Below are 11,796 nucleotides of genomic sequence, written 5' to 3'. Positions count from 1 at the left end.
GTGTTTGGGTGCACATAATACAGTCGGGCAATAATCTTTTTCTTAGAATAAAATTAAGAGAAAAGATCGTCTATACCTCCCTTATCTCTCTCCTCCTTCCTACGAAAATGAAATATGAAAAAATGTTCTCTGTATCGAGGTTGGTGCAGATTGCACCAGACATATGGGGTGACCAAAATGACCACCCCACCCCTTTGAATGATGGAAATGCCGGCCCACTGTCTGTGAGTGCCGAGAACATTTTCCCATGAAATATTATTACCCCTTTATGGGAGGAGAGAATTGAGTCAATAGACACAGAAAAACACTAGCGTAGGCTACGCAGCCCACCATTTTATACAAAGAAAGTCAGAAACTAGAAAGTAATCCATTATTTCATCCGATTTCCCTCACATTCATAGGAGCCCTTCTTTCCTAATCAGTAATTCGGAGCGAGTAAAACCGGGGTCTCTCTCCTTCCTCCCACGCTCGAAACTACTGACTACCCACCACGGAAGAACGGAAGCAAAGAAACAAAGAGGGAAAGAAACGAAGCAGAAGAAAGACAGAGAGGGGCTTTATCACTGTTTAGATCGGACAGCCTCAGCTATGCTTCCTACCGTCCGATCCTTCTCTCTGTTATTCGTTTTCTTTCTCGTCGTCTCTCTGGCTTTCGCTTCTGAGTCTGATCACAAGGTAATGTTTCAGACTTTACCAACTCTACCAGAACCCTAATTATCTCACTCTCTGAGGAAATTCGCTTCTTGGGTCCTGGATCTTTTTGTTTGATTTGGTATTTCCCCACTTGTTTTTCCATTACATTAGATCTGCAAACTCGTTTATGTGGAAAGGCTTGAGTTTTCTGGGCATAGTGTATATTTGTTCGACTGGGTTCAGACGATATTGAGTTAGTGCTCTTTGTCAGGCTGGTTCAAGATTGCAGCTTGGGGACTAATATGAGGTCTTAGTCGGGGAATTGAACTCAGTGGTGTTGTTTGATTAGGGAATGAGGATCTATGGTTTGATTTCTTAGGTTGGAAAGGGAGGATTGTGGTTTTATTTCTTAGGTTGGGAATTTCATTGTGGATCCATTACAGAGTGATAATTTGTTTGGGTTTGATGGCGTTGGATTCATTTTGTGGATTATTTCTCAGATCATTTTCTGAATTTTCCGTTTCTGATCGTATAATGAGTACTTTGTAGCTCGTAGGAATTTTGTATGGTTTACTTTGTTGCTTTGAACTGGATATCTCTTTCTGGTTATGTATCGTTTTTTGCTTCCAAGGATTAGAAAAGAGATTGACTTGAAGAGAAATGTAACCATTCTCTGGGTTCTTTGTAGTGTTAGGTTCTAACCGTTGTTTGAGTGTGAGGATCCAGGTGTGTTGGCTTTGAGGCAATCCATTTGTTTGTGATTTCAGTTTTACACTACTTGTTACTCTTTTAGTGTTGAGATGTTAATCCACTTTTAATTAAAGTTTCAAAAAATTCTAGATGTGGAGGCAAATGAGGAGGAAGGTAAAATCTTAAATTCCATTCGTCAGAATCTCTTCATCCCATATGTTTTCCTTGTTGTTCAACCATTTGAAAACCAAAGTCATTAGTTGATAAACTGTCATAATGAGTTAAACAGAATTTGATCCATCATCCTAACTCCCCCCCGCCTCCCGGTCATTAAGGCACTGCACTAAACCAAGAATTCTTTTTGTTCACTTTCATAATGGACTGAGCTGTCATTCATACCCCAGGGTTCTTTCTTTTCCTCTTTCTTATCAGTAATTTATATCTCTTGCACAATGTAGGCATCTACTGTTGAACAAGTGTGCTGATATTTATCAGGCTGATTTTCAATTTTTCTACGTACACTATGTTGATTTGAACCCCTGAATGGGATAACCACCAAATGTCAAAGAGACTCTTTAACAACAAAGAATCCTGTAAATACGTATGATACCTATCCAAACTTTCTGCAACTCGATCAAAACCAATTGTATCAAGTTTCTCATATTAGTCCTCTTCTCTACTATTTACAATTAAAGTATGATTCTCAGGAGGCATCGGTTTTTTTTTTCTTTGTGGAGCATATTCAAGTCTAAATATTTCTCTCCAAGCCACTCTACTAAGTTTTCTAGCTTGCGTGTTTTGTTTCATCATTTACCTGCTATGCTGCAGTTGCTTTTTTCCTTGTATTACTGTTTGATTATGCTGTTCTTAGCTTCTTATTCCATTCATCTCTCTCATCATCATTCTCTTTTTTTTTTCATCTTCAACTTCATCGTCTTCTTTTTGGTCATCATACTATTATAGTTTCATAAGATTGCGATTTCATGGTTGTCAGCTTTGCCGGCAATCATTAAGGATCCACTTTAGAGTTTTAGTTATACTCTTGTAATGATTCTGTTTTTCTTTTCAAACATGCTTATCATAGTATATGATCTTCAAACTAAACAGTTGTTTTAGTGTGGCATGTGTATGATCTTAGAATATGATGATGATGCAGTTATGCGTAGGAATTAGGACTTGTCTATTTTTTTTAATAAGTTTATTTTCTTATTTTATCTTTTGGTAGAGTTGTAGATAGAGTTAGAGTAGAATTTGTTTCAGTTTGAGTTCAAGATTGAGTCAAACTATATTTCAATTTCAAGATAGGAATAGGATAGGAGTCGATTTCTCTTTAAATACTTGGCCGTACCCACGATTGAGAATTCACTTTTAGAAAATTGAATGAAAAGTGGGGTTAATACCTTGGCTGCGAAGAGCTGTGTGCGCAGATCTATCTCCTTTCCATTATTTTATCCTCTGATCTTCTCTCTTGTTCCAGGCACAATCTACCTCTCCCTTTTCTCTGCGATTCGTTCTCTTTCCCTCTTTCTGTGATTTTTCTCTTCTCTTCTTCCCTTCTATTTCTTGCTATTTTTTTTTTTTTTGGGTACATATACTCTGTTCTGGCCATAACTAGTTGGTGCAGTCAAATAAATGGCTGCTGCCAGGGTTGAGATCTGGTTTAATGGAAAGTAAAGAAAGGGCCACTGTTGGAGGGGTTTTATGAAGGGAAAAGGCTTTATATGAAAGGGGAATGAAAAGAAAAGATTGTGATGAAGTTGTGATTGATGGTGGGTATGGTAGGGATGATGGTTGAAGTTGAAGAAAAGATAAACAGAAATTAAAAGATAGTTTTGGCTGATAGAGATCCACTAGAGCCCACCTTAGGAGTCCACCTAGGTCCACCAAAAGAGATCCACTTTTGGATGTAGTTGCTGAGATCCACAGCCCACCTGAGTTTCACAGGATATCTTCAAGAGAAGTTCTTTTTTTTTCAATTCTGGTTGCCAAAGAAGGCTCCCACGATTTCTTTATATAGGGGAGGAAAAGGTTCGGTTGAACGTCTTTTGGTAACATGCATGTTAATAATTGAACTGTTGGAATTCCCAAGCTAGTGGAATTCCTATACCTAGGAACAATCCCCCATACATAGAAACATTCCCCAAGAAAATAGAAAATTGTTCCAAGACTTTGGAACTACAAACAAGACCAAAATAAAAGAAAGCAATAAACCTGCCTAGGAATATGAAAAGGCAATTAACTTGAAACTAGGAAAATTAAAAGAAATTTTGTTGGAACTGAGGAGTCACTGCTGGAATTATAAAAGTCAGTAGACTGTTGTTGACTTGTGGGGCCAGACTTGGCAGTCCCAAGGTTCCACAAATTTGCTGTGAGGGACAGAACTGAAATCAGTCCAGGTTGGACAGATCTGGGCTGGTCATTAACTCGGGCTGGGCCAGCTGCTGGTTTCATGAACTTGGGCTGGGCCTGGTAGGCTAGGCCTGGTGGGCTGGCTGAATGCCCTGCATCACTAGTAGCCCCTCTTAGTGTGATCAAACTCCTTCGAGAGCTATCTAGTAGTTCTGAAGTTCTGCGTGAAGGGCATGCTCCCCTAAGCGATCAGAAGCCCTATAACTTTGGTTGTTGAAATCAATTCTATTGTGATCACACGCAGCCCTCCATTGCTGGACCTGAAACTGCTGCAGACTCCGTTTTCAAACTCCTAATCTAAATACCACTCGGTTTTCCGGAGGTCTTGAGAGTTAGATCAACTCTATAGTCCCATGCAATTCTGGTTCTGAATTCTCTGAACCATTGGAGATCGATTCACAGGACTGTAACTCACCAATGGTTCTTGAGGTTTTGTGTTTTTTCGGTTTATAAAAGGATTGCACTTGGGAAAAGCTGATTTATATGAAAACAATGTAAAACATATGTATTTAATATCTGAAAACAAGAGATCTGTGACAGCCTAATATTTTGTTTAAAATATTAGTATGGAAATGTTGGTCAGTTTTGAGTTGTAGGAATTGGAGTTTCTATCTTATTAAGGAGAGAGAGAATTTGTTGGTTGCTAAATCCCATATTACCTGGACTCCTCAGATTCTCATAATATGCCAAATCAACAAGTTCACTGTTTGTTCAGCTGTTACCTACGGTAGATATTGCTGGTTAAGGAATATCTAGTAATGAGTAATGACTTCTAAAAGATCATAATATTGAAGTGGTCGTTGTTGGTTGCTCATGATTTAATCTTGAATACAACTTGAGCTAAGTTTTAGGTCTAGAACGCTTGGTTTCAGTATTTCACTGGCAGATGGGTATTGAATATTTGTAGTAAATGCAGGCCCTTTTTTCCCTATTATGTAATTCTTTCTGCATCTATATTAAAATTTTGTTATGTAGCAGTAATTTAAATAAATGTGAAGGGTGAGGTTTTATAGGATACCAGTTCACAGTAGTTAGATTGATGAGCTCATGAACTCTTTTCGAAATCTCTGGATGCTTTTATTCCAATTACCCAAGAGGAAGTTGACTCATGGATTGAATTGAAGTCCCAAGAGGCAGCCAAATCTTGTTCCTGATCAAAAGGTTTTGGGACATCTGAATCCGTCCAAGCACGTACGCCTTTACATGATTAGCGGCTTTGAATTATCAATAATTCCATTTGGCCGATAGGTTTGTGATGTCTGAGATGAAGTGATGCTAACCACCTTTTTTCCCATTGAACTTGCTAGAGAAATGTTCCTCAATTCCATCCACTTCCCTATTATTGAGATGAATAGGCAGCATTATGCGTCCTTTTGGATTTTGGTGACAAGTTTGGGTCTTCTGCCTGCAGTATCAACCAGACGATCCGGTGACCCTTTGGGTGAACAAGGTTGGGCCCTATAATAATCCACAGGAAACATACAACTACTATAGCCTTCCATTTTGCCAGATAGCTGCCAATGCTGCTCATAAATGGGGTGGGCTTGGTGAGGTTCTTGGTGGAAATGAGCTTATCGACAGTCAGATTGAAATAAAGTTTCAGAGTATGTAATACACTGTATTTTTTGGTTAATTTTGTTATTTAAAGTGGTCGAGGAACTCAAAGTAGGAAGTACATTATTTGGAATTTGTTCTGGCAGAAAATGTGGATAAGGCTTCCATATGTGAAATCGAACTTGATGCAGCAAAGGTTAAGCAATTCAAGGATGCAATTGAGAATACTTACTGGTTTGAATTCTTTATGGGTATGATAATCTTCCTTTCCTAGCAACAAGACTCCAAGGACTTTATGTTTAAGTTTAGTACATTCAAATGTTAGGATTTTTGTTTTTTTGGTCTTTATGTTCCTTGGTTGCTGATGAATTTTACTGGTCTATTATATTCCTCCATTGGACCGTTTTTGCTCTGCATCTTCCTCTTGACAAATTTTACTCCAGATGATCTTCCTTTGTGGGGTAGGCACTCTTTTCACTTTTATTCAGTTTATGAGTCCTTGCTTTTTATCTGATTCCATTGGCCCTCTAATTAACCCATATCATTTATGAGCAGGTTTTGTTGGTGAGCTCCATCCTGATAAAAACAATGATAACAAGCATGTGCTTTATACGCAGAAGAATATTGTTGTCAAGTACAACGGAGATCAGGTTTATGCATTTTTAAAATTTTCTTGTTTATCATTTTTATTAGATTTGTTGGGAACTGACTGTGACATTAATTTTAGAAAATTCTTTCCCTTGCAGATTATTCATGTTAATCTCACTCAGGACAACCCTAAACCCTTGGAAGTGGGGAAATCACTGGATTTGACGTATTCTGTCAAATGGATTTCAACAAATATCACTTTTCCTCGGCGTTTTGACATTTATCTGGACTATCCTTTCTTTGAGCACCAGGTGAGTAATGGGTCTTGTTGAATACATTCCTTTTCATGTAGTCACTGGACATTTTCGGTTATTTAATATTCAGTTGCTGCATTGATAACCTTTCTCTCTTTTCTTTATTTTTTTTCTTGGAGGGGGGTGTTTAATTTGTTGCTAACTTAATTTTGAGATTGTTGAAGATTGTCTAGATGATGTTGTTAAATATAAACCACTACTAAAATTTGTCTGATTTGATTATTGTGTTCTTTGCATTTACAGTAGAATTCTGATTCTTGAATGGTTTAATTTTGTTCTTCTATGTGCAGATTCATTGGTTCTCCATTTTCAATTCTTTCATGATGGTTATCTTCCTCACGGGCTTGGTGTCAATGATTTTAATGCGAACTCTGAGAAATGATTATGCAAAATATGCTCGGGAAGATGATGATCTGGAGACTTTGGTGACACTACCTGAACTTTGACATGATTATCTTCTTAATCTCCTCTCTTTCACTTGTTGGATACTTGGATTTACTCTTTTTTTTTTAACCATCCATCTTTCCAATTTGATATGGGTTTTAGTTGCTAATTCTTAGTAAATGCCAATAACCCAAGGATTGATTCCCCCCCCTCCCCCTCCAATGCTTCATGAACAGGAAAGGGATGTGAGTGAGGAGTCTGGCTGGAAGCTTGTCCATGGTGATGTTTTCCGGCCTCCTCGCAATGTGGTTCTACTTTCGGCTGTTGTTGGCACAGGTGCTCAACTGGCAATGCTTGTTCTCCTTGTTATCCTATTGGCAATCATTGGCATGCTGTATGTCGGGTACGTTGTTGTTCCTGACCTTGGTGAATAATATACCCATATTTTTATTAATGGTATTTCATATGCTATTTAAGAATATCATGTCTTCATTTTGTGTATTCTACTTCTTTTGTTTCTCTCTCTCCTTTTTTGTTTTTCTGTATCTCCTTTCGTAGGGGTGCAGCTTTAGCCTGGCTCAAACCAACCTTGAGGCTGCATCTGATGGCCTTAGATTGGAAATCGATCTGCAAACATGGAGTGGAATTGGTTTCGGTTGATTCCTCGGGCAACCTGAAGCAATTTGAATTTGGTATTGTATATTTGCAGTGCTGAAACTTTGAGGACCATCCCGACTCATGTGGGTTGACTAGAACCCAGAGAAGGTCACGTAAATTGGGCATTTTCTAACCAACAAGGTTTTTGGGATTTTAAAAGATCCCATTTTATTTCTTTGACCAAGTGTCTTCGGAGAGTTGAAGTGTTGAGTCCAGAAATGTTTGATGTTTTCCCAGAAATGATTGTGGGCAGGCTAGGTTTTACAACATTAATTCCTGTGTAAGAAAACGAATAGCTGAAGTATTTGTTAGTTAAATTTCCCAGCTGAACTGCTCATTCTCTTTGATGCTGAAATTGATGAATCAAGAAGCTGATGATTTGGCTAAAGAAGGGAGGGGTGGTTAAACCTTATCATTCTTTTGGGAGAATTTAATGCCGTAAAATGTGGTTTTTTTTTCTAATTATATGTAGTTTCCTTTATTGCCCCTTCTGGAGCTGTATCTTATACTTGCAGCAATAAATAAATCCATATTACTTAAAAAGAAGTTATTTTTTTAGTGGAATTAGTACTGCTGTGAGCATGGAGAAACTTTGTACTTCGAACTTTATAAACCTCAGCTTTAGCAAATTAGATCTTGGTTCGGTTCAGATTGGTGCTTGGGTTTGGTCAGGGTGTGGGGTAACTGTTCCCTTCTTATGCTGTCTCTTGGTTGGCTTTTATTCTTCAGTTTTTTTTGTTGGGGTGGGGGGTGGGGAAGACGGTGGTACAAATTGGAATGTATCTTTATATATTTGATTCTTATCTGTCTATTATGCTGGCCATTTTCTGTGATCTACTTGATGGTTTTATTGGTCCTGTCATTTTTAAGTCTCTTGCTACCATGTTTTATAATTTTATCCATGCTCACTTTATTGTATTAGTTTGTCTAATTATTGTCTTCTATGTTATTATTTGGCTCAGACGAGGAGCAATTATCACCACTTTTATAGTATGTTATGCTCTTACTTCATTTATTTCGGGTTATGTGACCGGTGGATTGTATTCGCGCAGTGGTGGTATGTTTTTCATCCATCTTCGTTGGTTTTCTTTTTGATGGCTGCCTACTTTTCTGTCAGATTTAGGAATACTTCTTTGTTCTAGCATGCTGTTTAGATGATATTCTTTGCTATATTGGTATTGAGAAATTTAACCATTTTTAAAAAAATTATATTCTCAGGTAAAAACTGGATAAAATCGATGATCCTCACAGCATCGCTTTTCCCTTTTATGTGCTTTGGCATTGGCTTCATCCTTAACACAATTGCTATATTCTATGGTTCTCTAGCTGCCATTCCCTTTGGGACGATGGTAGTTGTGTTCGTAATTTGGGCTTTCATCTCCTTCCCTTTGGCACTTCTTGGTACAGTAGTTGGAAGAAATTGGAGTGGTGCTCCAAACAATCCTTGTCGTGTCAAGACCATTCCCCGTCCCATCCCTGAGAAGAAATGGTATCTCAGACCATCAGTTGTATCTTTGATGGGAGGGTTACTTCCCTTTGGCAGCATCTTCATTGAAATGTATTTTGTTTTCACTTCATTCTGGAATTATAAGGTAAATGTTACATTTTTATTCAAATTGGGTGATAAAGGAAAATGTTTGGAGCCATTTGTATTTTTTTACATATGGATGTGTTACATATCTCCCTTCATATATATTTTTGTCCTCTCTGTGTTGATGTATTATTTAGATACTTTTGTATTATTTAGATACTTTTGTATTATATATGTTCTTCTGAAATGATAATAAAGGGTGAATTATTTCTTTTAGTAAATATTGTGAGATAATTTTTTGAAGACCTTGTAGTGTTTTATGATAGACATAAAAGGCACAGAAAGATAAATTCTTAGATTATTTCAGAATATTACAAAACAAGAAACGCAATAGTTTCTCTGTACTGCACAGTCAAGCGGTATATCTTGACTGTGCAGTCTGGTTGGACCGTATATAAAAGTTCACCATTTTCAATCCTACCCTCCCTGTATTGGCATATTCCCCTTGTTTTTTCAGAATTTCAGACGTCTAGCCTTTTGAATTGGCATATTCCCCTTGGTTTTTCAGAATTCAGACGTCTAGCATTTTCAATCAGTTTCAATTTTCAACTGGATTTGAAAGCTTTACTTTGGCACTTGGCCACCACATGTCAGCAGCGGACCTTGGGTCTTTCTGTCTAAAATATATATATGCATAAAAGGGAGAGGATTCTCTGAGCAAGTGGCATAGAGAAGTGCACCAATAAGGTGCGGCAAAATGGTATCATTTATTGAAGGGTAGCAAGGTCATTTCATGTGAGGATGAAAGAGATATATGCAAATGTGTTAGCATACCCTACCCTAGCGGCTCAGAGAACTTTTTCCCATAAATAAAATAAAAATAATTGAACCCCCATTTAATGTTTCTGGTTATTAATGGCAAGATTTTACTGATTAAATCATTTGGAAAGCGATGTACTTTCAAATCTTGGAGCTTTTCTCCGTACAAAAATGCCAAGAATGTATATTTTTCTATTCTAACTTCTAGTTATAATTTAACATAATTTAAATGCAGAATAGTTCAGACCTAACATGTTCTACTTTGCTGCTTGCTTTGCAGGTGTACTATGTCTATGGCTTTATGTTGCTGGTCTTCTTGATTCTCATTATTGTTACTGTTTGTGTCACAATTGTGGGGACATATTTCTTGCTAAATGCTGAGAATTATCACTGGCAATGGACTTCGTTCTTATCTGCTGCATCAACCGCCGTTTATGTGTACCTCTATTCTATATACTACTACTATGTTAAGACTAAGATGTCGGGCTTCTTCCAGACCAGCTTCTATTTTGGATACACTCTGATGTTTTGTCTTGGTTTGGGAATCCTCTGTGGTAAGTTCTATGCTTCATATTTTATTTTTCATGGGAAAAAGAAGGCTGCCAGGCTGTTGGAGCCTGCACCCCGACACAGGAAGGGCGAAATGACCGCTCCCCCCCCCCCCCCCGGTGAAATGAAAACTCCCACCCTTGTTGGATGCCCCTGCATGCGTTCTCATTGGTCCCCATGCTGCTGCAGGGAATGCGCAGCTTGGCAAGTGGTCCCCCTCCCTCCTTTTTATTACTAGTTGGAAATATCTGGTTGATTTCTTTTCCTGTCTAGTTCATATAAGTAAACTCTACTTGGACATTAAATTCTCTTAATTGTAGAGAGTCCCATAGATGGCAGATCGACCTTTGTTTTTGGTACAGGAATAATGGTTTTTATGACACATGAGAGGTTAGAAATTTCACCTCCATGAGCTTAAAACCCTTGACAATGCATGGAGTACGCATCAACCATGGCATTTATCTTTGGTTTATGATGTGCTTGGTTCTCATGTTCTCCATGTTGCTGCTTCTCTGAATCATCATCTTTTGGAATGCAGGGGCTGTAGGTTATCTGGGCTCTACTTTGTTTGTGAGGAGGATTTACAGGAACATCAAATGTGACTAGTGATGCTCCGAGGACAGTAGATGTTATAGTGATTAGCAGAGTCTCGTTCACGGAGGCTCGAGTGTTCAAGAGGAAGCATGGTCAGCTGATCAACTCCCGGTTGTTATACGGATGGAAATCAAAGGGTTTGAGGGATGCCTTTTTTTGTCTCAGGACTTGGGGAAGGCTTTGCATTTTGATCTTCTCCCGGTCGCAAGTGAAAGCCCTCTTTAATTCCAGAGTGCAGGGATTATCATATTCTAGAAATTTAGAACAAATCTTCATCAAGCTTTTTTTTTTTTTTTTCTATTATTATTACATGTGCTATGACATGACTGTTGGTCTCAAATTTTACCTTCTCCCGCCATCAATTAAATCCTGTCAATGGCTGTTGCACAAAGTTCCTGCATCTAACATTATCTTCTACACCCCCCCCCCCCTCCCCAACCCACCCCACCCCCGAAAAAAAGAGAGGTGGCTAGGGTTGTATGCTTCGTGCAGATTACATGGTCTGTACCATCATTTTCCACCATGTGGCAGGTTGAATAAGGTTGACTTTGGTGTACAGGTAGACCCAAAGCCCCTTTGCTTACATGTCAATTTTCAGCCTCAATTGAGTTTAACATTTGGCAAAATAAGAGTCGGATGCATGGACATTCATGGAAGTTTGTAATCAATTGATACCGCTTGATAATCAAGACCTATTAGATATGCATTAGGGGTTGAAATCAATGGATGAGCATTAAGGTTACCACCGGCATCGTCTTCTCCGGCAAAGGCTACTATCGAAGGAACATTTCAGCCTCGGTGTGGATGTCGATGAAGAGTCTTTATGGTTTTTATAACATTTGATTTCATCAAAATTGCAAAACTTATGTGGCCTTTCATACATGATAACAAGCTCAACACAAACTTCAAAACGGTGACGAATGGGAAGAATAGCTTGGAAAATAAATCTTGGAGAGTAATAAAATATATATTTACCAGCTTCCATTAGAGAAACCTCCACTTCCACTTCGCCTTGAGCATTCCATGGAGACTTACACTTCGGTCACAATCTGCTTGCGATGAGGCTTACTCGAA

At 38.3% G+C, this 11,796-nt stretch overlaps 1 protein-coding gene across 1 annotated transcript; it reads left to right on the top strand.

Moving 5' to 3' along the window:
• Positions 1–453: 453 nt before the first annotated feature.
• Positions 454–11,089, top strand: LOC122661586 (transmembrane 9 superfamily member 1-like). Its single transcript, XM_043857030.1, has 12 exons — positions 454–675; positions 5,144–5,336; positions 5,433–5,537; positions 5,730–5,747; positions 5,842–5,936; positions 6,033–6,185; positions 6,479–6,613; positions 6,809–6,975; positions 8,192–8,286; positions 8,448–8,821; positions 9,860–10,133; positions 10,667–11,089. Exons 1-12 carry the CDS (start codon positions 589–591, stop codon positions 10,732–10,734), a joined length of 1,764 nt encoding a protein of 587 aa, XP_043712965.1. The 5' UTR covers positions 454–588; the 3' UTR covers positions 10,735–11,089.
• The last annotated feature ends 707 nt before the right edge of the window (positions 11,090–11,796 follow it).

The sequence above is a fragment of the Telopea speciosissima genome, chromosome 5 (assembly GCF_018873765.1).
Source record: "Telopea speciosissima isolate NSW1024214 ecotype Mountain lineage chromosome 5, Tspe_v1, whole genome shotgun sequence".
NCBI classification, from domain to species: domain Eukaryota; kingdom Viridiplantae; phylum Streptophyta; class Magnoliopsida; order Proteales; family Proteaceae; genus Telopea; species Telopea speciosissima.
This window is presented reverse-complemented; position numbering and strand designations above follow the sequence as displayed.

Excerpts from the sequence above, each read along its gene's own strand:
- LOC122661586 (XM_043857030.1), top strand. The coding sequence starts at position 589 with ATGCTTCCTACCGTCCGATCCTTCTCTCTGTTATTCGTTTTCTTTCTC. Across the intron at positions 676-5,143 it reads CTTCTGAGTCTGATCACAAG|TATCAACCAGACGATCCGGT; the intron begins GTAATGTTTCAG and ends TTCTGCCTGCAG. Across the intron at positions 10,134-10,666 it reads TGGTTTGGGAATCCTCTGTG|GGGCTGTAGGTTATCTGGGC; the intron begins GTAAGTTCTATG and ends TTTGGAATGCAG.